The sequence below is a fragment of the Corvus kubaryi genome, unplaced genomic scaffold (genome assembly GCF_017639235.1).
Source record: "Corvus kubaryi isolate FWS band 111438036 unplaced genomic scaffold, C.kubaryi_AGA036_p1.0 69, whole genome shotgun sequence".
Lineage (NCBI taxonomy): Eukaryota > Metazoa > Chordata > Aves > Passeriformes > Corvidae > Corvus > Corvus kubaryi.
This window is the reverse complement of record NW_024582057.1, coordinates 927,192-954,232: the sequence shown is the minus strand read 5'-3', so window position 1 is coordinate 954,232 and position 27,041 is coordinate 927,192. Positions and strand designations below refer to the sequence as shown.

The window sequence follows — 27,041 nt, the reverse complement described above, 5'->3', positions numbered from 1 at the left end:
TAGCATGAATGTTCAATAAATTTTATTTCTCAAGGCTGTGTTTTAAGACCACATTCCAGGCTATGTTCCTGTTCAAGAAAATTTTTAGTGAGGAAGCATCCTGACTGAAATTTTGGACTTCGTCCAGCGACTGAAGAGCTTGCAGTGCCTAAGTGGGATTTATTGTAACTGAACAGGAAAAGTCCTGAAATATAAGACTATGTAGTTGTGTAAAAGGATTGTGTTTTCTGTCATCTTACAGTTATTCGACCTTGAATTAGAGCAATGTCTTTGACTTGAGTATCTGTAAGACATAATATAGTGGGAACAAATTGTTTTAAAGCACCTATTATTATAATTTAATTTTTTATTAGTGCATAGCATAAAGTTACTAAGTGCTTGTGTCCTATTTTTCTTTATTTCAGGCTGGAGTCACAGAGAAACGTGAGGATTTACACTTCTGAAGTAGGTGTGAATGGGATTGAAAGGCTTACTTGGAAAATTCTGAACTCCCCTTCTTCCTGCTCCGGGAAGGACGGGTGAGTGAATGATGAAATAGTTTATAATTAACTCAGTCCTTACTTTTTAGTCAAAACAGGAAGATACAATTCAGCTGGCTGTATGTAAGAATGGAAGAAATTTCAGATACTACAGATGCACCTCCTAATTGCAAACATCAGCCTTCAGAATGTGCTGTTTAGTAATAAGAGGGTTTCCATTAAAAAAATAGTGTGAGTTTTCTGTAAATCTCATCCCCCCTCCCGCCCCCACCAATTCTCTGACGTAAATGTTCTGTATTTGAAAGCTTTTAGTCCAATGTCAAAGAAATTTAAACTGACAAAATAAATTTAGCTTTTCTTGAACTGATTCTCAGTGAGGCTGTTACTGGAGAAAAGTGCAAGGTTGAACTTTATTAGACCCCTGCATGTATTTGTTAGTGAAACAGAGAGGTCTGTAACAGCAGCGGAAATGCCCATATCACACCTGGGCTGCTCCTGAAGCCTGTTAGAGTGCAGCTGGTATGTTAGTTCTGGTGGCTGCAAATGCAGCTTGTGTGTCTTCCTGCCTCCCTCCCTTGCTATATCTCTGCCCGTGGAGGGGAGGAAAGAAACTCCAAGGTGAAACCTTGTAGGAGGATAAATGGGACTTCACTTTGGGTTGTCTTTCTCTGGCTCTGCCTGTAGATATGTGGGGCCATCATTAGAAAAGGGCACATGACCTTTCTGTGGAATTTACGTCCTGACATTCTAATTGCTTTCAACTTAGTGAGCACCTAGCATATGTCACCTTCACATAGTGACCAATGAATAAGATCTGTGTTTCTTAGTACAACCTGTTCAAAGTGAAAAGATCCAAGTCTTGTTAGAAAAGCACATGGTGTTTAAGCCCTGGCTTTTGGCAGGGGGTTCTCACTTCTGCACCCATACACACAAGACCATTGGTCCTGTGAATGTACCAGTGCTGAGCAGTGCATAACAGGATGAGTTTTCCATTGCAAGTGTTGATGACCAGGCAGCTCTTTCACCAATCTGTGATACAAGAAATATTTAAGAACTAGTAAAAATGAGCCCTAACACTTGCAGAGTGACAGCAGAATTATTGTATTAGTTTAAACATCATAATTATGGAATCTAGCTTAGATTAATTTTGTCTAAATTTGTGTGCAGGGCTGAAAATGGAGGCTGCACCATCCAGAGCAGCTTTGGATGACCATCTGAGTCTTTTGTACATGGGAGCAGGCAACACCTAAAAGCAATAGGTCTGTCTGGACAGCACTCAGCTTCAGAGGGCCAGAACCAAGATGATGCCATGCTGCCTACAGCCCTGAAGTCAAAGGACATGCCTTGGGTGGTGTAGGGAGAAAAGGCAGTGATATTATTGGGTTGAAGGTGTGAGGGACAGTGGCTGAGGCTTTGCCTGAAGTGGAAATCAGCAGCAGGTGCAAGTGTATGCTGGAGAGGAGCAGGCTGCAGCAAGGTTCAGGAGTAGCCCAGCACTTGGAGGGGGTAAAAGGGTAGGCAGCAGAGCAAAGAGGGTGTCAGTGGTGCATCGAAAGCATCTGGAGCTCAGTGGGTGAAGGAGGAAAACAAATGGGAGTAGTAACTTGTGTGGCCTCTCCAGAACAGAGAGTGGGGTGACAGGATGCAGTGGAGAGTGAAGTGGGTGGGAAATTCTCTGTTCAGCCATCTACGCCAAACACATTTTTTCCTCCAGAGATGTTTCTTGGTGGGCTGTATTTGAAACTGAGTATGAAGGAGTCTTCCCTGCAGCTGTTGAGAGAGAGAGGTGAAAAATTCAGGGAACCAGAAATCAGGCCTTTCTGAATAAAAGAAAAGACCAAAGGGGTGAGAAATGTGCGGGCAATAATGAGAAAACAAGTGTTTTGAAGCAAAGTTTTGGAAAGTAATGGGAGAGCAGGGATCTTAATCAGGAAATACACAGTGGTAAGATTCAATTTCCAGCTTTCTTGTTTTTCTTTTTTTTTTTTTTACCAGTATGATGTAAATGGCAGCTCTTATTGGAGGGAAAGAAAAATTACTTTTCTCATCAAGGAAGTGGAGAAATCTCACTATATTTGCTTGCATGCACAAGGAATGCTTTAATGTAAGTGTGGGAGAGCAATAGAAACTTTTTGATAGTACTTCTTGTATTTTCTATTTTTTGAAGAGGGGGCTGCATATGGTGACGCAGCCTGGGGTAACCATCAGCCTACAGACCCACATCTGAGTGTCTTGTGGTGCTTTCTGAAAAGATGTTCTTTCTTTCCCTATCTTTCATATACTGACTTGCTTAGACAAAGCCAGTGTTTTAAAACTTTATTTTGAAGTTTGTCCTAAGGAAGTCTAGCTATATGCTGGCCTGAATATTCACTGCTTGATGGTAAGATTAAAATGGTTGTGAATGTTTTAAAGATTTGGGCTTTGCATGAGTACCCTTTGTCCTGTAGTGGGTAGGGTGGCTGTCACTTGGCAAGATGTGACTCCTGCCTGAAACCAGAGCAGGTCTGAAGCTGATCTAATAGCTCATAAATTGGAATATTCTCTCAAAAAGGTGATAAGCTTGGCAAGGTAGGGGCTGGTCTGTGCTTGTGGTTGTATTAACTTCTACCTTGTGTCTGCTTTTTCTTCAGCTACAGTTGTGCTTGCAAGGTGTTTGTGGTATATTTGTTTTATCAGGAGGAGACTGGAGGTGTCAGAGACATGCCAGAAGAGTACCCTCATCTTTCCTCATTCGGTCCCTACACGGTGTCATATGGAGCTGGGAAACTCCTATTTTAGCAATCGTTAAAATATGTTGATAGCACTTGCTTCCAACAGGGCACTCTTCTCCTGGACATCCCATTGTCTTCCTCTTTCAACCTCTGGGTCAGTCTGAGGCTTTATGAGCTTGTCTTGGTTTCCCAGGCCGCTGGTAGCAGTAAAAGGGAGGTGGTGCTGACCAAGCTGTAGTACGGGCAGGCCTGGGATCCCCAGTGCCGTGGAAAGCGGAGGGCAGAGCAGGTCCAGCTGTAGCAATCCTGACCTTTCTGGGAGCATCACACTTACCCTGTATGTACTGCCCCATGGCCGTTCCCACTGTTTGGCAGGGCTGGGGCTTGCTTGCGAGGCTGACACCAAAGCAACGTGGCTGTGTGTTTGCAGTTTTCCACTGCTGGAATAAAGTATTGGAAACTTCCATTTATGCCTGGGAGCTTTTTACTCCTGAACATGCTCGCTAAGGAGCTTGTCCTCCATATGAATTGCCTGGCCTTGTTACTCTGTTTCTAACAGTGTCTATTCATCAATTTTATTTTATTTTTTCAAAACAACTCAAAATATAGGTAAAGCAGACATTTTATTGTATCTGTATGCTGACCTAGCATCAAATGGAGGAGTATGATGAAGTGATAAATGTTTCAAGCCCCTGGTCTTTTATCTCTGAATTTTTTTTTTCTTTTTTTAATGTTTCTCAAACTTAAGTGATTGAAAAGTTTTCCAGATCTGATAACTGCAAAGATTTCAAGTGAAACTTTTGGCTTCTATCCCAGTATGAGATCATACAAAGTGATATTAGCTGAATTTGTACCGGAGTTTGAAAAGAAAATGAAAACACGTTACTGTCTCTCAGCTATTTTTCAGCTGTGCTGGACAAATGTTTTCTCATTGGTTAAGTTCTGTGTACCATTTGGAAGGTTTTCAAATACATGTGAGTATATATATGCACATTTTTCTTTGCTAATATTGTATTTAATTTAAACTCTTTGGATCTTTTATCCTTGCTAGAAGGACTCCTTGGATTCCATTTTAAATAGAAGTTTTTTAATCTAGTGTTGCAGAGAAAGCTCACTGTAAGAGAGAGGATGTACTGAGTTCCTGTTGCTATTCCAGAATGACCTTAAAACAAAATTGAACTGGGGTATCTCTACTCTAACCTGTCTTTTTGTCTGGCATCCATGATAGGAGACAGTGAAAGCAATGGTCCTTGTAGGTGTGTGTGTACCTAATAAAGGTAAATGTGTGTCAGCCACACGTGTTTTGTGGGTTTCCTTCTATACAGAAATAAGATAAATAATGCCTTAAGTTAGGCGTTTAGATTACTGAACAGGGCTGAACTTCAAGGGCTGAACTTGCAAACCCAAGCAATTGGAGGCTAAAAAATTCTACAGTTAAAGCTTCTCATTCATCCCCTTGGTAAATATTCATTTTGATTGCCTTTAATTAGAGGATTGCGTGCTTCCCCCCCTCCACCACCCCCCAAGGCCTGCACATTGTTCAGCACACAGCATGGCTAATGCTTAATGAGTGGGTAGGTTGTTGATGTTTTGTTTCTCACCATTTCTTGTATGGCTTTATTTACTGCATGGTTGGCAGATGGTGCACTGAATACAGAACTACTCATTTCCTCACGGAGATTTTCATGGCATTAACACCATAAAGAGTTACTTTACTGCATATATTTCAGGGAATCTTAATCAGGAGTGCGAAATAAGACATACATGTATATTTAACCAATGTCTGAGCCTTGACAGTTAATTTTCTGGAAGGAGATGGTTACAGTACAGTTGCCTTGGTGGAAGATCTATCAGGTTGTACTGATTTCTTCCCCCACTCTTCTTTTTTGTAGCAGAAGGTAACAGTGGGTCAAAGCTCCTGCTGAGGCACAGGGTATCTCCATAACTCAAGGAATTTGGTGGAAATGTTGTAAACAGCTGAAACTTACCTCCTTCTCACCAATGTTTTCTTCTTGCCACTGTTTATTGTACAAGAGAGCATAGACTTTCACATATCAGAAATCTCTTCTGTAATCAAAGGAGTGGACATTTTGTCCAGCAAGCTGGCTCAGCAACCTGCTTCCAGCATTCACTGCACATTTGAGACCTGATGGAAATGAGCAAAGCTTCAAAACCTGCTGTAAGCTACAGGAAGAGAACACCCTTCATCTGGTTTCTGTCTTGGAGACTGTAAGCTCTTCAGGCTGGAGCCTGTGCCTTCCCATATGTCGATAGAGTATTTCAAGCACTATAGTAGTATAAACAGCAGTGGATGAGATCATCATATATCAAACAACATAATTAAATCAGTGTTTTATTCACTGTCTGTGTCTCATTATGGCTGCCTCCTAGGTCACTCTGCAGCCTTGGAGATCGTTTAAGAACTAGAATGTTGCAACAGCCCTTGCAGAAACATTAGCTTTGAAGTTGGTGCTATTCACTTAGAGACCAGTCTTCATAAAAATGTACTTTTGTAAAGTGTGGTGCTATTTTGAAAAAGCCATGTAAAAGGGAAACAGTTATTATTGGGTTTTTTTTCATAAATTGTCATGCACAAATGTCAGCTGCTGATCACATGATTGTGATGGGATTTTTTGATTGATTAGAGGTCTGAAACCAATCAAGTAGATGATGTATTAGATAAAACAGGTTTCTCAGAGGGGAACATAAGCTTCTAAGTGCCTGCAAAGCAACCAGATTTCAGGCATTGGCATGAAACTGGCAGTTTTTAAAGTTAAGCGATGCTTTGTTTTGGCCGCTACTTTAAAGTGCATTCCCTGTAAAACAATACAGGGAAATATTTTAAGATGCTCCTTCCCCCTTTCACAGTTCTGGTACCCACACTTTAAATCTTCTGTTATATCAACACCTGTAAGTGTTTTATGGCAATAGACCCTTATGTGTATTTTACAAGGAAGTAGGCTACCAATTTTGTTTGAGCAATAAGGTACTTTGAAGTCTGAAGTCATAATAAGATATGCACGTAAGCCTCGTGCCTCACCACATATGACGCCGTGGGCATGTGTTATTGCTTACCTATGCCATAATTACTGTACACATGTAGCTACAGGAATATATCCATATGGTTTTCCTACTGCAAACTTTCAGGTGACTTGCTAATCTAGGCCAGTACTCAGAAACAAGGGCTGGTCTAAGATCTTGGTAATTACAAAGCCAGCATACAAACTAAGGCATTAAGGCTCTCCCAGATCCACTTGAAATCGGGTTACATTCATATTCTGTCTTGTTTTTTGAATAGCAGCCTGACAGCATGCAAAGTTGTTACGTTGTTGCTTGACCTGCCCTATCTCAGTCTTGCTGCCAAGGGAAAGAGAGGAAAAGGTATTCAGGACTTACGTTCTCTTGGCTTTGCCATAAGTTAAAGAGATTTTTTTTCTCCTTTTTTTTTAAAAAAAAAATCTGGGGTTTTCCTGAATTTATTAATATTACCTGATGAATTTACTGAAATAATACATGTTCTTCCTCTCTGAAGTTTATCTATTTGTCTCTGGTGCTTTTCCTCTCTACCAGTAATGATGGCTCGGAACCATGAGTTGGTGCCATGTATTAAGGGATAATATTTGCTAAACTTGAGCCTGAAAATAGGAAACTGAAGAGAGATCAAAGGCAGTTCTCTAATGTTCTGCAGTACAGGTGGAGTCCAGAAATCAAATATAAAAGCAAAGTTGTGTTGCTCAACCAAATACCCTCATTGAGAGTGGAGGGCATCTTCCAGCTGGGCTGCCTCTGGGACTAGTCTGCCTTCCAAAGCAGTTCCACAAACCTCCTGCTGCAAAGATGGGAAGTGGGGATGATGATGAGGAAGGACTTGCAGGATCGTGCTGGAGGTTCGAGTCAGTAGCTCCCACTAGGTAGCTCCCTTGCTGGGAAGACTAGCCTGGCAGGGTAGGAAAGCTGAGGGAGGGGCAGAGAAGGCTACTTACCCCCAGGCTAGAGCTGGAAATCACCTGGCACCTGCTCAGCTAGTGAAACAACAGCAAGGAGAAAAGTCTGTCATCCTGCCTGGAGATGGGTGCCTTCACGTGGTTCTGGGGTGCTAGGGAGAAGCCAGTTTTGCGTAGTCCACTCTTAAGAAGAACCCTGCTGTTCCTAACCTTTTCTTTTTTGCAGTAACATCATCCGAACAGGAGTTACAAGAAGATCAGTGGCAGACAACAGAAGTACAGGCTGCTCAGTATTTAAAATTTCTAGTTTTCAAAAAATAACTTCAATTTTATTGTGTTGTCTTAGTGGCATGATTGTTGACTGGTTAGGCACTTGGTAAACCTCCTAATAAAAAGAATAGATGCTTCTGCTGGTTTTTGCTATTCTTCTGTGATTCTTTTTTTAAAATAGCCGGAGTAAAACAGAAGTGGTAGACCATAATTTAGAGGTGTTAGCAAGAGGTGGCTCACCCTGATAAGGGTCATCCAGGCTTCACTGGTTCCTTGTTATAATCCACTACCCTCTGTGGTTTATCCTCTCTGAATATTACTTGTGTTATATATGCTGTCATCTCTGTGCAGATGATAGCTTTATACTTGCAAATGACCTAAATATAATGAACGTCAAGTCGAGAAAACCCTCTAAAAGCATACACCTATGAGAAGACAAGGACAATACTGGCAAGCTTGTTAGGGCAAGTATGAACAAGTGTTGGGTGTAAAGAAAAAGTGTGGGTTTTGTTTTTTTTTTTTTTTTTTATTCCTTTGCTACAGGGGCACAATTCTCATTTCTGTTAGCAGTCATCTAGGCAAGCTGAGGTGTGTTGAGTGCAGGGCCTAATTGCTTGTGCACTGCGTGCTGTGCCTACACAGCTTTCAACTGGGAGCCAGCTTGGAGCACAGGCAGAGCAAGCTCAGGTCTGTCCACACCTGCCTGCATACAGAGATCCTCGGAAGAAAGCAGAGACACCCATTTTCTCCTTATTGCTGCATTACACCAGAGGCAAATTCTCTAATTAAAATTTGCAGTTAGCATGGAGTGTTAGAACTGCTGTAAATTTTGGTCATGTCAAGACTTCCTGGTGGTGGGAGGAGAGGCACAGAGAAGCCAGTGGGTACAAACAAGGGCTCTCATGTAGATGGCTACAGCAGCCCAGCCCCTGTGTCCCATTCATGTTACGAAGGCACCGCCTATGGTGCTTTGTACCAGGAAAATTACTAAATAGCTGAAGAGAAAATATCACTAATGCTGTATATTGGAGGAATTAAGATCTGCCTTGTCCTGAGAGAGGTTCTAGTCATATCCTGCTATCCACTAGGCTCCCATGGGAAAAGGTGCTTGACAAGGCTCAAAACAGCCTTGCTGCTGCCTTTGCCCTGGTGCATTGCTTCTATTCATCTGACACAGTAGGGAAAAACTGTGAACTAGGATAACAAGGACAGCAAGATTAAGAAATATGCATTTTAATAAGGGCATTAGAGAATAGATTTGCATATCTTAAAACTAGAGAAATAGAAACTTGGAAAGTGAATAGTTTTCTGAACAGGTTCTGATTTTTACCTTCTCATTCACTGTGTTAATTTACTTTGGCTGTCATGGTATGCCAGGTTGCTGTCTTCTGCTTGCTTTTATGAGCTGGATGGCTGAAGATATTTATTTGCTGTCCTACACTGTGCTGTTTCCACCTCTGCCTCTAGACCGAGGAAGAATGTCTGGTTGCTTTCCTTTCTGGGATGGGAGGACTTGGTCATATGGGAGCTTGCAAAAGAAGTGCCATCTGGCATGTAATTATCTTTTCCTTCTAGGAGGATGCTTTTCTCTTGGGCAGGCTGGGCAGAAAGCTGTGGGTCTGGACGTCGAGCACAGTTTAGCAGTCTGCGTTTGGGAGGGAGGAGCAGAATGGCACCGAGTTGATGGGATAGTATTCATGTGGAGCCCCTGCTTCCTGTCGCACTGTATTTGACCTGACATAAGCAGCTGACATAACATCACCATGGGTGTTGCCAGCATTTTCTTTTAATATTAAATTTGGGAAAAAATACTTAATAACTGTTTTCTTCTTAAGAGGAAAGAGAAAGCCCCAAAGGATCTTGGCTGGCTCTGCATGCCCTATAGGTATGTCTGGTTGTTTTTGATGAACAAGGTGCTGTCCTCCTGTTTACCTCTCTCAAAGGAAGTGTCTGTTGACATAGTCTGCATTTCAATCATCTTTATTATACAGCTCTCTGGGAAGCCTCCGGGGCAAGTCAAGACAGCCCTGAAAGAAGCTTCTTGGTCACAAAGAGAGAAGAGTCAGAACAGACACCCATAGTTTGTATTTCTTTATTTGCAGAGATCTCTGCCCTGATAACCTCAGACCTCAGCTGACGCTGGCTCAGTTTGGAGTGGTGTGGGAGGCACAATGGGCAGGTCTCCCAGTGGCTGCTGTGGCCGCCCATGCACTGCAGCCAGGATGGACCTGGGTGTGCTGGCGGTGCTGTTGGAGAGCTGGCTTTGTTGTCCAGCCTAGTGGGTGCTGGGGTTTCCCTGAAGTGGGAGAGCTGGGTGGGTGCTGCCGGGCTCAGAGGCATCTTTCCCCCATCACTTCCCTCTGTGCCACAGGTTTTCTGTGCATGCTGTCACCATGCTTGGTGCCCTTAGTGTGGCTCAAACATTCACAAAGCTTCATGTGCCATTACCTGGGACAGGCTTATTCACGGAATGGCATCCAAAGTGTTGCATCTTTGTGTTCATGTCCAGAAGGTTGGTCCCTGACTTCAGTAGAGAACTGCTGTTGGATGTGCCATCAAAGCTGCCTGTTGTTAATATAAGCATGAGGAGAGAATTTTTCCTTCAGGTTGAAGCTTATGCATCAGAACTGAACCTTTGTGGGTAAGAGAACTGTGGATGATTTGCATGAATTTTTGGTAGTGTGTTGTATTGTTCCATGCTCATGTGTTTTGAATAGGTGAAGTTAGCTTTGGCTTGCACTGATGTGATGTTTTTCTCTAGTGCTCAGTGATGAGCTCTAGATAGATGCTTGTGAAAATGGTGCTACACAAAGAGCATCCATCTTCTTGCCAAAAGGTGAGGCCCTGACTGGCCTCAATGTGCCCTCGAGGCCTCTTTCTCCAAATCTGTGCAGCTGCTGACACCTCTGGGGGGCTGAACTCATCCATCTTTTGGAAGAAAAATGGCTTTCTACTGCACTAATAGAGAGTGAGTTATAAACCTTATTCTCTCAAGTTTTCTGCCATCTGGACATGGAACTTTATTTTATCTTTGATAGTTCCTACCTTAAGCCAGCTGCAATCTCTATCAAAAACTGTTACCCAGAAAAGCTACAGATGGTTAAGAAACAGTGTATGAGTGACCAGTTATCAAGTGTAAGGTGGCACTTGTGGTGCATGGGGAACTGCCTAACATCTGAATGTTCAAATATCAATTAAAATAATCTGCAGCGTGATGCACTAATGATGAAAGCAGCTTGTGCCTTCATTGTAGCTGAAGATTTCAAGGGCCAAATTCGCTGGAAATAAAAAACAGTGGTGCAAATTATATATTAGAGCACAATTGTTTCCCTGCAGGCTATAAATAACTCCTATTTTAAGACACTGGGGGTTATTTGTCTCCTGTGGGAGAGACTGTATTCTGTGGTGTAGCTGACCAGAAAATGGTTGTTAGTGATAAAGTGGTGTAATTTGCATTGATTTATTATTCATTGGCTGTGCAGATCAAGTGCAGCTTACTCAGCAAGAGGGATTGATACCAAATTCTTTTGTTGCTTAAACAAATATCCCTGCTGAGTATAAGTGAGAGATGCGATTGTAACAGAAGAGTGGTGTTATCAGACACCTTCTAGCTTGTAACTCTCTAAAATCTGAATCAAACTTACTGAGACTTTGACTCCAAACTTAATTTTGGCCTACCTGTGTAAACAGAGTTTGATAACTATTGGAAGTAGATGCATATAAAAAAAATTAAAAGGTAATTCCTTAACTTTGTCTAAATTTCCCACATCATGTAACATGTACATCCTGCTTTGGAAGTTCTAGTGCTTCTGTCTAGCAACCTGCACCCGTAATAATAGGCCTTTATTGGCTACTGTTTTTAGTGTGGGAAAAATTAAAGACAGGCCAAGATCACTCTTGTACGGTTTTCTTCTGAAAATGTTGGCTTCCAGGTATTTTGAGACATACTGTGATTGATGTGAGAGTGATATTCTCAATGCCTACTTTGGTGTTCCTCTGGAACATGTATCTCTTGGAAGAAAACTACTTAGAAGACTTAGATTTCTCTTCTGTTGTTCCTCACCTTTTAAATCAGTTTTCTATTTCCGGTGGTTGTGGAAGAAAACCTGGAAATATGAATCAAATGCTTCCTCAAAAAAATGGAGGAATATATTTAAGTGTTATTTTTAAGTTTGTCTTGGGGGAAGGGAGGGTGTTTTGTGTTCAGATTCATTATCTTCAGGTGTGCATGGCCACTGCTGCAGGTGTTGAACCATCCCATCCTTCCCTGGACTATTATCGGCACTGATTTCACAGATTATTCTGCAATTCCACTGAGATTTTGGCTGAGAAAAAAAATAAAATTAGCTACAACATAGGAGGTAAAGCACTGCTGGAGGAAATTCTTAGAGACTTTCTGGTGTTTCATTTTTCTTTGTACATTGACTGAGCATCAGTCTCCTGCCACAAGTCCTCAGCAGCAACTGGCCTTGGAATAAACACTCCCTGTCCTGCCATGGGCCGTTGCTCTTCGCAACCTGGAATGAACTTGTGGAAAAGAGTGCTGTAACTGTAAATTATTCTTTTTGGGCCAAGTGTTCTGGGGAAATCTGAACAAAATAATAATCTTGGAACTTAACTCTTCTCCTAAAAGAGGCATGTCCTATTCATTTAAGGCTGAACCATTTTGCAGCATATTCCTTCACATTTTTGCTAAAGGTTAACAAAATTGTTTAGACAGCTCTGGTTGGTGCACATCAATCTACTTTACGACCAGCTGATTAATGTGACTGATTTCTGCAGCGAATTTCTCTAATCACTTCTTATTTACAAACTGGGGTGGTTTTGTTTAAAGCAGCTATGCTGTGAGTGTTCATCCATCTTAAAAGTTCATTCCTTGACTGAAGTAAGTTTAGGAAACACAAGTCTAATGAGCCTCTGTGACAAATGGTGCCCATAAAAGAAGAGGTCATATGCAACATCTCTGGTAGTGTTAATCCCTCTTGTCATCTCCTACAGATGTAGTAAAAAAACCCCAAATTCTTGAAGTAAAGAGAAAGGAAATCATAGCGAGTGTAGGCAAATGAGAGAAACAGTTACTCTGAAGCCTGCAAGGAGCTGTGCAGGAAGCCAGGAAACTGTGGATTTTCATTATCCAGGCTATTGGCTGACAGCTGGTGATGTGAAATAATCTACGGCTTTTTTTTGAGAACTTATTAAACCCCATAGACTTACTCTACTGGGAATTACAGAGGTTTCATCTTTAGAAATAAGTTAAATTGTTCAGTCTTTCTTCAAGTGGAGTTAGTCACTGGGCCGATGTCTCTGCTGTGATACATTGTGCTTCATTACAGACTACAAGTGCTGAATCCCTCTGCATGTTTATACTGTTGGTAAATATCCCCCTAACTGGTATTACACAAACTTGTTCCAATGGTAAACATAAGAAATATTCAGCAGCTGTGTCCCTATAGGGAACTCAGTTGGACAGAGTCCACAGGTATTGGGATGCAGTGTAAGCAGAGACTATGCACTTTATATTGAAAAACCAGTGTAACTTCGTGGAATTGAAGCATGACAGAAACAAGCATCGAAGGTTTTGAATGGTCAGACCTGTTATGTAGAATGTCAGCATAAGTTGTGGCATGCTGCTGATTTGGAAACAAAAATCATGTAAGTGGATATGTGAATGCTTAATTCATTATTTAAGGACTACTGAGAATCTCTTAGTCACTTTCAGCAGTCACCATGCTTTTCATTCTTAAAGCGGGCTTATTTTCCCTACACTTTTACGACTTGTTTCCTTCTATCACTCTGTATGTCTGTGAGGATATTCTACACATGGCTTTCAGTGTAGGAATAATTCTGCAGGTTTCCCTTTACTCTCTGTACCTTCTGTTCTGATGATTCAGATGTGTTGTACATGAGTCCTTTCTAAGAAAAAGATGTGGTGTTTCCTAGTGGTGATTTCACCATTTTTTTAATACTTAGGTTACAGATCAGAATTCTGACCAACACCACCTTCAGTTTGACTTTTCTTTTACCTTCTCTCACAAAAAAAGTTATCTGGTGTTTTTGGGTTCTTGTGGACTTAAGAAGAAACTGCTAAAGCTCTTGCCCCATCTCTCTTCACCTTACGATTCACCCTCTCTGCCTTATTTTTTTCTTTATTTTTTTTTCTGGTTTTAGCATGTACTCTTTCATCCTGTTACTGTCCCTTTAGACTGCTTCTACAAAAAGTCTTGCAGCCATATTGCCTTTATTATTTTTACTCTAGATTTCCCTATACTTTGCACTGTCTTAAACAAAAATGAACTTTATTTTAGAAGCGTCTAATATTCTGCCTCTATTCTCTCTGTAATTTGTACAATTTTTGGAGACTGACTCTTGCTCTCCGTCAGCCCATGGTGCCTTCCTCCCTCAGTTTTTTGCTACAATTTAAAGTGGAACTTCAGTGGTTTTGCTCTTTATTAGGAAAAATGCATCAAGATATATAGATCCCTCCTCAGTTACACTTTTGCCGTGATTTCCACAGAAAATCTGCATTCTGGTGATCAGAATTCTCCCAGTTCCTAGAGAAGGCCTGTAAGTGAGATTGGCAGATGGGGGGAAAGCTTGGCCTGTGTTTCTTCTGGGTTGCATTCAAGAAATTAGAATATTTCTTAAGGGATGGTCTGTGTCACTGTGTGGAGTGACAGTATTTTTTGCTGAGGCTGTTACAGCAGTTGAATATGTCAAGAAATTATGGGACAGCGTCTGAAGATGGTCATATGATATTCGTGCTTGGCTTTAGTGTGCAGGAAGTGAAAAAGGGAGAAGACACACTAATGGATAATGGAAGAAGAGTATAAGAAAAAGTGATAGAAATAATAGTGATCTTAATTGGATCATCGGGTCACTTAATGAAAGGTTTGTGCTTAACTTGACAAGGTGATTGGTTGTGGTCAGTTAGAAACAAGGGAAAGGTTTGTACTTAAATACCAGGTCATTAGGGAAGGGGAGTCTAAACTACCTGTGAAGACAAATATTGTAGAGAACAGTAGGTGCATAGCAGAATAATAATCTTGCTGGAAATATAGTACTTGCTGTGTTCAGGAAGAACAGAAAGAGAAGGTAGTAGACTGTCCATGAGTGTAACAGTGTGAAAGATCATTAAAAAAACCCCAAATCACCTTCTCCCCTCCCCACAAACATAACAAGAAAGGACATAGTGAATAAAGGAGTATCTGTTCTGGTTTTAGCAGCCAATAATGAGATCATAGAAGAGCTAGACTTGGGAAGTAACTTAAGATCGAGTGATCAGGAATCAATTTAATTAAAATGAAGGGAGGATTAAAAGTTTGTCCTTAATTAAAATTTGTCTTTGAGAGATAGCAAATGTGAGTTTGCTAAACTGCTAGAAATGCAGGTTGGCTGCACTGAGAACTCATGGACCTGAATAGTGCAAAAATTGGGAGCTTTTGCAAGTACTTCAGCAGTCTGAATTTTGTGTCCCAAGGAAGGAGAAGAAGTTGTCAGAAAAGGGTAAAAGTTAGAGTTGCCAGAACTCAGGCTGAATGGAAGCTAACAAGTGATATTTAGACACAAAGAAAAAGGACATTGAAGCATATAAATAACTTTCAAATAGGAAGAGGACTACTACGTAATGCTGCTGCCTATGCAGGGATTAAGCATGATTTAGAAGTGGCCTCTGTGTGAAAAAGCCAACCGCCACCTCATACCCCTCTGAAGAAAGCCAGATGGTGACCATCAGCAGAAAAACATCTGAATGTGATGGAAGCAAAGCTTGAACATGGCAGTGCTCCTGAATTGTGTAGAAATAGATAAACTTTGTAAGTGCACACTCAGAAATTAAAGGTGTGAGTGCAAGGATTTTTAGCAGATCCTTCAACACCTGCTATTCACCTGCGGGCTCTATGCCTTATGCTCAATTGTGCCAGCTGTCTGGAACAGGAGTAGTTTTGTGGTGTTGCACTGCTTGGCACTGTAGCTCCTGAGTATCATTGTGTCAATTCAGGAATGCTTAAAGTATGTAAACTTCAGGAACAAGTTGAAGAAGAGGGTGTGAAAAGAACATTAAATGTGATGCCATGTTAGGAAACTGAAGAGTTTACTTGAAGGTTTCCTGACTGAACAGAGATGGGAACATGACTTCAGCTGTTGTACCTTTTCTGCCCTGTCAGAAGGCAGTGGCATTTTTGGGACACTCAAGGGGAGAATGCTGTCAGACTGGTTAGAATAAACTACGGAGTGAGAGCTTTAAGCTGCTGAGACTGAAAGAAAGTGACTGAAAGGGTACGACTGAACTTGATACTCAGAAGAAGAGAATGAAATATCACAAGTGACGTTAAATTTGCTGTTGTAAGCAACTCCCTGAGGTGGCATCAGTTGTAGGGAGAGGAGGAAGTTTTATAGGGAAGGCATTTAGTGTTAGGGCAAGTTAATTTATGTTTGTGGCAAAATGTAGAGTTTGAAAATTTGGGAGGTAAAATGATGCATGTGTTTAAGTGCAAAGGAGGTGTCTTGGAAGGGGAAAAGGTGTGTCTGACAACAGGGTTTCCTAAGCTTCTCAATTTGATCTAAGACTTCTGGCCTATGCCCCTCTCCTATTCCTTCCAGACCACCTTAGGCTGCTTTGGGAATCTTTAAATGGAATCTGAACCATCGGTGCAGAGGTGAGGGCTAATGAGATCCCTAAACTGTGTTAAACTGGGAAGAGTATTGTGGCAGTGGCAGAGCTTTCAGAAGTGTCCATCAATGTAGCGGGCTGCCCAGAACAGAGAAGTATCATTGACAGGAAAGATAGAGACTGAACTGAAACCTCAGTGAGGATGAGACGTCAGAGCAAGGATGATGATCAGCAATGTCAAAAGAACCAGAAGGGCCATGTGGGAGGGAGATCCTTGAGATTTGCCCAGGAAGAGATCATGAATTACTGTGGTGAAAGCACTTTCATTCAGAGGGAAACAGCGGAAACTGGGCTGGACATGATCCAGTAGAGAGTTGGAAGAGGAAGCGAGCGCAGTGGCTTTAGCTGTGCTTGCAACAAGTTTACAGACAAGGGAAAGGAGGAAAAGAACTGCTGAAATAGGTAGGGCTGACTTCTTGTGGGTAGTGAGAAGGGGGAACAGAGTTAGAGAGAGAAATGTAAGTGGAAACTAAGCTTGGCTGAAACAGAAATGTGCAGTTGAAGACAAGTAGAAGAGGTTAAAGAATTTCAGATGAAGTTGAATAGTCTATAGGCTCTGTATGGTGGTATTTTAACAGACTGGATTTTTGGTAGGGATTGGCAAAAATGAGTGACTGAATTGGAAATATCAGCAGCTTCATGCTTAATGAGGAAGAAATTGGCTTTTTCTCCAGTTAGTGGTAACTGATTTGAAGCAGCAAGGTGCTACTGCTTTCCTTTCCCTCTTTCCCCCTGCACGGCCGCAGCAGACAGCCAGGCACGGTGCCGCCGACGTGTGCCCTGCTGCAGAGCGCGCTTGGCTCTGGCAGGAGAGCCGTGCATCCAGACTTCAGGGGCTGCACAGCCTAATTGTCTGGCTCTGCTCCAGCTCGTGATTGACCCAATAAACTCTAATGAATCTGGATTCCTGCAGTCTGATTTGCTTCCTCTCCCAGTTATGTGCCTTTCTCAGGCCATGAAGAGCTGAAACCTGAGTGCTGGCTTTGACAAAGGGAGTGGGAGAGGGGGAAGCAGGGGAAGAAAAGGCAGATAACAGCCGAATGTAATCAGTGTTTTATTACCATCCTCAGGAAGTGGCAATGGCTTTAAAAAAAAAATAGTAGGTTGGAGCAAGGAAAGTTAGTTATGGTGAGGTTATTTGACAGGAAATTACAAAATACAAACAGACAGAAGAAACACATTTTAAAACAGGGTAGGAAATCTCAAGTTACTTCACTGTGTATATTCAAAACCCTCAAAGCAAAGGCTGAAAATAGCAGTTTAAACAAAAGCTATCTTATCTTATAAAGGCATTTCAAGCACAAAAGGAAATTTATATATTGGGTTGACAGTCTTAAAATAAACTGATTGTCTTGATAACACCATAGATTTAATTGTGGGAAAAAATTGGGTTCATTTGTATGACCTGCAGACACAGTAAATTCCCATGTAAATTCATTCCTTTTCTTTCTTTGTACATTTCTTGTCTCCTAAGCAGTGTTTATCAGTGTTTTCCAGAAATTGTAAAGGTAGATTTATGCATGTAGGACGAGACTGATAAATATGTGCATAATTTAAAGAATTCCATGCAGACCAGATACAATTCATTTCCTGTGCTACTGGATGGAAGCATATTAATGATACTTCAGAAAGTAGCATTCAGATTCAGAAAGATTTTGGCAGAAATACGTTGTTTTGGGATGAGTGTAGAATTTCCAGTACTAGTGATCAGAATTATTATTTTATTCATTTCACTTTTAGTAGACTTGAGATAAGCTTTCGAACTTGGTTGGGTCTTTTCACCTTCCGTGTAGAAAGGAAACTATTCTATTATCACATCACCTTTATCCTGTTGAGATTTTGAATAAACATGGCATCCGTATAGCTGTGCGTCCTTCTAGTGAGATAGGATATGTGTTATGGCGTTGAAACAATTTGATTGGCTGTGCGGGAAGGAGCAAGGAGAAGGGGAGGAAATAACTCAGTTGTGCAAATGATCTGTTAGATTATCGCTGTTCAGATCAAAGACTTAGAATGCTGTGGGACAAAATATCTCACTTGCTTTTGACTGAAGCGGTAAGAAGAAGCATTAAGAGGTTTATAGGTACACCTGCCTGGCTGCCATGGCTTGGAACTTTGTGCTGCCTCCAGCTTCTTGCTCAGCAGGCTGCATATCCAAGAGTGTATTACAGTGCAGCAGCTACATCTGCAACTCTGTACCTCGTCATACCTTCTCAGTCCTGGGAGACGTGTAAGTTTGGGATTTTTCCCCAGTTCATTCATCTGCTGTGCCTGTAACTCCCTATTGCTAACACTGCTGAGCCTTCACAGTTGATGAACACAGCAAAATAAATTCTGGTGGGAGGCCACTCGCCTCTAGAGTCCTGTGTTGGGAGGTAGTGAGGTGCACCATGGCTTTGTTCTGGCTCGGTTAGGTACATGGATGCTTCCATCTGCACTCAAATCTTTCCTTTTTCTAGGTGATCCAGGTGTGCCTGGAGATCTCTTAGGGACCAGAGTGCTCAAAATTATCTGACCTCATGGGGCTCAGAGAGTGTCACTGGAGTGTAGCACAAAGATGAGTTCACATCAGCTTGTGTTGAAGAACACAAGGCTGCGAGGCCTGGTAGTGTCTTATTGCTGGAAAATCTTGCTAGGAGTCCTGTAAAACTGTCAGGATCTGACGGAGGTTTTGCTCTGCTTAACAAAGAACTATCAGTTGACAATGGGCTATGAGGATGGGGTTGCAAAATAAATATTCTGAATTTGTGATCGCTGGGGTTTGCACTCAAAATAAATAGAAGTGACACTTGTTCAGGAAAGCTGACTTTTTTCCTATTGATTTAGGTTTTATTTAAATGACCTCTTTAACAGGATTTCATAACTCAACCAGGTGACTTCATGAGGGAAAGCCGTGGGAGGAAAGTAGCTTCCTCCTTTAAAATGGGTGAGTGTTGATGCCAATATGAATTGCTAATCTAAAACAGTGAGCCTTAAAAAAGAAAAGAAAAGAAAGAAAATGAAAAAAGAAACAGCACTAAAATATCTTTCCAAAATGCATATATTGAGTGTGTGGAAAAATAGGGAATAGAACCATTCTTAACTGATTCTATTTTTGTTGTTTGGTTTTGGAGTATTATTCTTTCCTTTTTTTTGGTTCTGAAACCCTCTACAGTTACTCCTTGATACAATTCTGAAATGTAGATGTGGTATTGTAGTAAAAAGAGATCAATAAATTGTAGTGTCCTATAGTTAGCTCTCAGAATGCTGATCCGAGTACTGGGAACTTCTCTTTTTCCCATTTGTTTTTTCAGCAACTGTCAATACCAACCATAGCTGATACAAGATTTTCTTAGGGTTAAAGAACTTGCATCAAAATTAGCACCTCTGAAGAATTCTAAGATAATTAAAAAAAAAAAAAAAAATTTGGCTGTTACTATGACGTATCTTTTACAATCACCTTTCATTTTTTGTTTGAAAGTTTAGACATGGATGAATGAGATTTAAGGAGATGCCAGGTGATCATGATGCTACATAATTTTCTTTGTCTTAGTGCCATTTTATAGCTATTATTTTACATATGTAAAAAATGAAAAATCAGATTCTGCAGATGGAAAGTAGTGCCTTATAACAATCCCTATCACAGGTTAATATTGTGACTAGGTAGCAAGCATGTCCTCTGCTGAATATGTATTACTGTTAGCTTTAACTTCTTAGCTAAGATGAAAAATAGCTGCCAAAATTAGGATACAACCATTTCAATAGTTTGCTTAACACAGTTTTGCTGTTTTCACATTGATAATGATGATAAAATAGATGGACCCATTTTTTTTTAAAAAAGAAAACAGTATTTTGCATTAAACTGCAAAGTGGGGAGACTACTTTGGGAAAATTCTGTTTGCTGGTTTTGAAAGGTGTGTACGTGAAACTCATTGTGACTACTAAGTGCAAATAAAACCTATGTCAAGAAACACGAGTTATCTTGTCTCCTGGCTTTGGTTATATGCATTACTTGAGCAAATCTGCGACATCAAGTGTCCTTTCCCTGTGACAGAACTGAGACTATGTGTGGGTGACTGACTTGAGAGTAAACGGATGGGAACTGGGGTAAGGATCCAGCTTCCCTGACAGGGTTCTTCATGTCTAATCCACTAAGAAGTGTTCCAACCAAGAAAGATGTTTCTGCAAGGTTGAAAGACTTACCAGTTGGATTTTGGGACTTTTAGGACTGTTCACCATTCCAAAATATGTCTCGTCTATTTAACACGTGTCCCTGCATCTTTGAAACTCCACTGTGGGTAAAGTTTGAACTAATTAACCAGTAACAGATGTAAACCACATTCATATCCAACCATATGTTATCCTTGTAGTTTATCTGTACTTGTTTCCTTTGAAAACCATGAAGGCTGAATGTATATATTTACAAGTATAAGGTTTTAGTTTTGCAACTTTTTTATGGTTTCCAAATATAGACAGTAGTGCAGTTTGTTTCAAGGTGTTTTGAATAGAATACCTGGCATGTTTCCAGCATTTTCCTAATCAGTCACTGGCTGGCTTTTTAAAAAATTTAGTTTTAAATATGAAGTGAGTATTTTGCAGAGCAGTTAATCCAGCTTCAGTCTAGGACTGTAGCCTCTAGATATTGTTTTATATTTGTGATCTTTGCACCTGGAGAAGAACAATTCTGTGAAGTCTTGCTGCTCCTTTTTATAAAAAGCAATGTTTCTTTCAAGGACTTCTAGCTTTAGGGAGAGGGATGAAAAAAAATTGACAGAAAGACTGAATTTTATTATAAAGCTTCAGGAGAGAGAAGAGAGAGAAAATGCATAAACATCTTCTAAAAAATGTGTGAAAAAAATTTTATTAAAAAAATAAAGATTTTTACACCAATCTTATCCTCTTTTGTTGGTGTGGTTTGAATGTTCTTGGATTAGTAGTGTTACTACATTCACAGTAACAAAAAACTTCTTCGTTCAGGGGCTTACTCAGTGGGGCCACAGCCTTGCAACCTGTGACAGCACAGGAAGGTGGTTTTCTCTACTGTGAGACTGGAAATCCATTTTATTTATTGTGTATAAGGCAGACAAAAGTCTCATTTTTATTCCCTTCACCCCTTCTTGTGAAAGCTCTGCAGTTTGGCCTGAGGGAAGTAGGCTACAAAAGAAGGTATCAAATTTTGTAGCCGTTCCTGTAGTGTTGCTGTTGCTCCTTGAACCCAGCCTGAGGGAACCATTAGAGTGATCTTCTAGCAGCTGATGAGGGGAAGAATAAAGTTTCTGTAGTGCTCAGTCTGTAACAGCCATGGGACCTGGGCTCCGTGTTAAAACACAGTTGCAAAATTACTGTATTCAAACCTAGCAACACATAAGGTTTATATATTTACCTAATATCATCTAAGAGTTATCCAAGTAGTTTATTTCAAAAAAGGATTTTTAAATTAACTAGATACAAAGAAATGACCCTTTTTTTATTCCTATATCCTCTAGATATCCCCCTAAGCAGAAGGTGATTTGAATTACATGATGGTGTAACATAAACCATAACCTAAACAACACACTGAAGGGAATATATATATATATATATATATATATATGTATGTAATATAGAAGTTTTAAATGAGATGAATGCTATTGTCAGAGTAAGACTGCATTAGAAAATGATTATTTTATTACTGAATACCAGTGCATAGTGAAACTACTTACACAATTATGAATTAGCCTGGCATAGTGGGTGTTTGAATACTTTCAAAAAATTCTTTTGTTTACAAATGTTGTGATGAGCATAAAGTAACAGCAGATTCAGATTTCAGCACAAATACAAAGAGTTTTTACATGATTTATAACTATCAAATGTCTGTGCTGCAGATTTTTTTGTCTGAATGTACTAAAATAATTGGTGTTTCATGGACAGCTGAAGTGGAACTAGTATTTGCCAACATGCTTTTTGTCCATGCCCTTGTTCGTTCCAGTTAAAACTACCTACTGGTGGCTCTTGTGTAACCAGCTTACACTCTTGAGTCTTGAACTACTTTACGTTTCTCTTCTCTCTCAAGCTTAAGCACAGGCTTTAGTCTTTGGGTTCTCAGTCTTACAGTAAAGCCCTCAATTCACTTTTTCTGCTTTAGCTTCTCCATTCTTCTGGGCGGGAAGTGCTCAGATCTGATTTCTTCCTGGGCTTGCTCACTGGTAACATGTCAACTTTGCTTTTGAAACAGTCAGACATAGGAAGGAAATGGTGTTTGAAAAAACTCCCCAGTCTCCTAACAAGCCTAAAGCTTGTAGAGGGGTTAGGAGTGTGTGTTGTATTAAAATTGGGCTGAGCTGAATTTTTGAGATAAGTTTATTTCCCAAAGCAAATTTTACTTTTTTGGTCTACTTAAGCCAGTGTCTTTTACTTTAGTGTAATATGCAATGTGACAAAAAAAAAGGCTAGAAAATTTTATATGAAGACACAGCTACCATGAGTGACATGAATTAGTAAGAGCTGGGCATTAGCTCAAGTCCTGAGCAGAAAGGACCATGTGGATGTAGATTTTCCACGTGGTCTGCTCTCCAGCAGCTTTGGTGTCAGTGTAGTCTGATGGCTGGCCTGTGACTTCAACAGTGGTTAGCATTTTAAACTCAGCCTCTTTAAAACCATTGTCTGACAGAAATTGGAGCATTGGAGTCAAGCAAATGATAACACATAAATGCCAGGAGATGGACTTGTGCGCTTCCCTGCTGAATTCCTTACAACCTTTTCTCCTAGACATTCTGCCTTCCCACAGGGGAAGAAAACCCTCCCACTAGCCCTTGATTCAGTCTTAACTTGTACATCTGGCACTGATGTCTGGTATGTGACAGTGATACTATCAGCTGTATGATAGACATTCCAGGTAATTTCAAAAGTCTTTCACAGAGAGCCACAAACCCAAAGCAGCCTGTTTCTGGTGTGGTAGCACCACTACTTTTAATGTTGAACCCCGTTTTCCTGAATGATGAACGGGGACTTCTGCAAAGACTAGAGGAGCCGTTTGGGTTTGCATCTAATTCATTGGGATTACTGAATTCAGAGGGAGTTTTCCCAGACTGTCTGGAAAACCATGAAAAAGACTGGCATCAAGGAATGAAAGACTCTGCAAGTGTGAGTAGAGGACGAACCCTCTTGCCCTTCCTCTGTAATTTGAATTGGATTATAGTAATTAAATCAGATTTTTGAAGGCATGGAGGAAGGCATTTTCCAATGACATGTTCACAGTCTGTAAAAGACCTTTTGCAGAAGGGAACAGATTCTGGGTCACTTCTGAAAAATTGGTGTTGGTCTATAACGAGCAGCCTGTTGGGTTGTGTTACAGCTGCTCTGTAACACAAAATGTGTGCTGCCCTGCACGTCTGGCTGTGTTTCTCATGGAAATACTCTGGATATTGGAACTGAAGCAGAAACCCCTTTATTTTTGTAGTACATTAGTTGTGAAAGAATTTTTTCCACTACAGCAGCTTTGTCTTCGTGTCTGCCACTCAGAAAAGTTTAACACTATTTGGAACTGTTTTCACTTGTAGAAAGGTAAACCCTGTGTAAGGATAGCCATTTATTGGAAGGCTAAGTAAGATGGCAGATGGTCTGGATGTATGATTTTGTCACGTTTAGACACTGGGAAAGGGATCAAACTGTGGAAAAAGTTGTCATAATAGAAACGATATATACAACTAGCATGTAGAGATTTTTGATTATATTTAAATGAGATCAGATGTGTTTGAGTGAATTACATCCAATGGGGAAAAATTAAAGATGATCCCTATTGTTTAAACACACAGTCTCAAGCCTTTTTTAACCTCTGATGGCTGTCTTGGTGTGCTCCTGGCTGTGCAGTGAGTGTTTCTCCCTTGGGAGAAGGAACCAGCTCCACCTCCCTACACCCTCCTTTCAGGCGGTTGTAGTGAGTAATAGAAGACTCCCTGAGCCTCCTTTTCTCCAGGCTAAACAACCCCAGCTCCCTCAGCTGCTCCTCACAGGACTTGTGCTCCAGACATTTCTTCAGCTCCATTGCCCTTCTCTGGAGACTTCTCAGCACCTCAGTGTCTGTCTTGTAGTGAGGGACCCAAAACTGGTCACAGGACTCGAGGTGTGGCCTCACCAGTGCAAAGTACAGGGGGACAATCCCTGCCCATGTCCTGCTGGTCACACGATTGCTGACACAGGCCAGCATATCATTGGCCTTTTGGCCACCTGGGCACACACTGGCTCCTATTCAGCCACTCCTGTTCAACCAGCACTCCCAGGTTCTTTTCTGCTGGGTTGCTTTCCAGTCCCTCTGCCCCCAGCCTGTAGTGCTGCCTGGGGTTGTTGTGACTGAAGTGTAGGACTTGGGGTTTTGCCTTGTTGGACCTCATACAAGTGTCCTCTGCCCATTGTTCCAGCCTGTCCAGATCCCTCTGCAGAGCCTTCCTACCCTCCCTCAGATCGAGACTCCTGCCCAACAACTCCCGGTGTTGTCTGCAAACTGACTGAGGGTGCCCTGAGTCCCCTTGTCCAGGTCATCAATAAAGATACTAAACAGGACTGGCCTGTCACCACCACTCTCTGGGCCTGGCTGTCCAGCCAGTGTTTTACTCAGTGAGCAGTGCACCCATCCAATCCATTAGCATCCAGTTTCTCCAAAAGAGTGCTGTGGGAAAGAGCGTCAAAAGCTCTATTAACATCCAGGTAGACAACATCCACGGGCTTTCCCTCATCCACCAAGCAGGTCACCCTGTCACAGCAGGAGGTAAGTTTGGCCAAGGAGGACCTGCCTGTCATAAACCTTGCTGGCTGAGGCTGATCCCTAGGTTGTCCTCTACAAGTTGCATGATGACACTCAAGCTGATCTGTTCCATGACCTTCCCCAGCATCAAGGTTAGGCTGACAGACCTGTAGTTCCCCAGATCTTCTGGCCCTTCTAGTAGATGGGCATGACATTTGCTAACGTCCAGTCAATGGGAACTCCCCAGTTAGCAAGGACTGCTGGTAAATGATGGAAAGTGGCTCAGTGAGCAGCTCCACCAGCTCCTTCAGTACTCTTGGGTGGATTCCGTCTGGCTCCATGAAATCATGTGTCCAAATGGCATAGCAGATCACTGACCATTTCCCCTTGGATTATGGGGGCTTCATTTTGCTCCCTGTCTTCAAGCTCAGGGGCTGGGCAGCCTGACATCAACTGGTCTGACTGTAAAAGAAAGGAAAAGAAGGCATTAAGCAGCTCAGCCTTCTCCTGATTGTTTGTCACTCTGTTTTCCCCCATGTCTAATAAGAAATAGATGCCCTCTGAAATATGATGGTCTCTGAAAAAGCAACACAGCACCAATTCTTATTGTGCATTGGTGCATCCGTTGTATCTGAGTTTTTGCTGTTTACCTTCTTTTATACCTGTGCAGTGTAACAGTTTCTTCTAAGAATTTCTTTCTTTCCACTGTCAACATTCTTGATTCATCACATCAAATGTACAGTATAAAAAAAATGTACAGTTTAAAACCAAAATGTTTTCATGTGATCAGGGAATTCTGATTGTCCTCCTCATTTTCTAGAGGCCTGCTCTAAGACCACCTCTGGTTATGATCCACATGTGCTACTGAAGCTGGCTAGAATGGTGTGACAAATGTAAGTATTTTGAAGAAACCTGGCCGTGCAAGCCTCCATTTGTGTACTTGGAATTAAGAGATGCTTTACTATCCCTGTGTCATGCCCCTGCTTCTGTAATGGGCATACAATGATATCATTCATATCATCACACAAAGATGATGTGAAAATGAATCACTTAATGTTTGTAATGCATTCAGATGTTGTGATGAGCACTGTAGGAAAACCCACAAGCCAGTGAATAATTCATTGTTCAAATCAGGCTTTGAACAGTACATGGTAAACAAGACATGGGACTTCACACTGAATAGTAAGAGTAAGGCCAAATAATTAATGATCACTTGTTCAACTATCACTGTTCATTCAGAGCATTGAAAGGGAATGGCATCTTGTGGAAAGAGTGTGGTCATGTCCTAAGGGACTGTGTGTAAGTATATGATGGGAAAGAATAATAAAGAAAAATAGTTTATGTTTTTTCTTTTATTTTGTTCTTTCAGTGAACTGTGGTATTAGTCATGATGTGTGTTTTGGAACAAAGATGAAGTGTGTTAGACTTCCAAAATTGCCTGATTTTAAGTCCATGTATCTCCCTTTGCAACGACATGATAGTATTGGAGAATCCTAATGTCTTCTTTTATTCTGTTTTCATAGTTTCCTGCTGCCCAGTGAATCCTTTTGGTCTTTGGTGTTTAAGCATCAAATGAAGTGTGCAACACCTTCTATGGACACTGTAGTACAGTCTCTGGATATATTTTTTTAGTTTGGATCTTATATCTTGATATGAAATGATCTTAAGGTCAGCTTATGGAAAAGGAGATTTAAACTTTCTCCTGTGTACTGGCTGCAAGATAAAAGTTTAGTTTTGATGGAATCTCAGGTTCTGGAATAGCTTATTCCTGTGTTCAACCTTTTGACCATCCTTTCCATAAGAGCTCTGAATGTTTACATTTTGAGAGTGAAAAAGAAAACTGAGGGAGGTATTTGCAGCTACACTACACAAAAATATGTTAATAATTCAGGCTGACTAATAGCTCCTCTAGTAACCAAAGTCACCTGCAAGTTTTTATAGTCCTAGAGCATAAGCCATCCAGAACATATATTCAATTCCACTCTGCAGATGGAACAGATGGTTTTTTCCCCAGGCATCTCCTCCCTACTTCCCTAAGCTGAATCTTTAAAAATCAATTCTGTAATTTGATCAGCTTAATATCCTGACTATGCTGAGGTAATTATACCACACTTCTAGCATTTCACTGCTTCCAGTGACAAATCTATTGTCAGTGCAGCATTAAAAATAAACCAACATTTCCATGAAAACTGTTATAATTCACATATGCAATTTTTAAAGTATCGTAACTGTATTTTTTAATGTTTTAAATGCAAGACCACTGAGCACAGA

At 41.0% G+C, this 27,041-nt stretch overlaps 1 protein-coding gene across 12 annotated transcripts in view; it reads left to right on the top strand.

The window, feature by feature from the left end:
- LOC121674672 overlaps positions 1-27,041 on the top strand; it is a 300,378-nt gene that overhangs the window by 134,325 nt on the left and 139,012 nt on the right. For 6 of the 12 annotated variants that reach the window (XR_006019763.1, XM_042049184.1, XM_042049181.1 and 3 more), the window contains one exon: positions 405-518. Coding sequence is in view for 5 of the 12 variants with exons in the window: in XM_042049184.1 (XP_041905118.1) it covers positions 405-518 (114 nt within the window). In the remaining 7 variants the exon portion in view is untranslated. Of the gene's footprint in view, positions 1-404; positions 519-1,646; positions 2,584-25,590; positions 25,664-27,041 lie in introns of all 12 variants that reach the window. The other 6 variants (XR_006019762.1, XR_006019758.1, XR_006019764.1 and 3 more) reach the window with 4 other exon arrangements.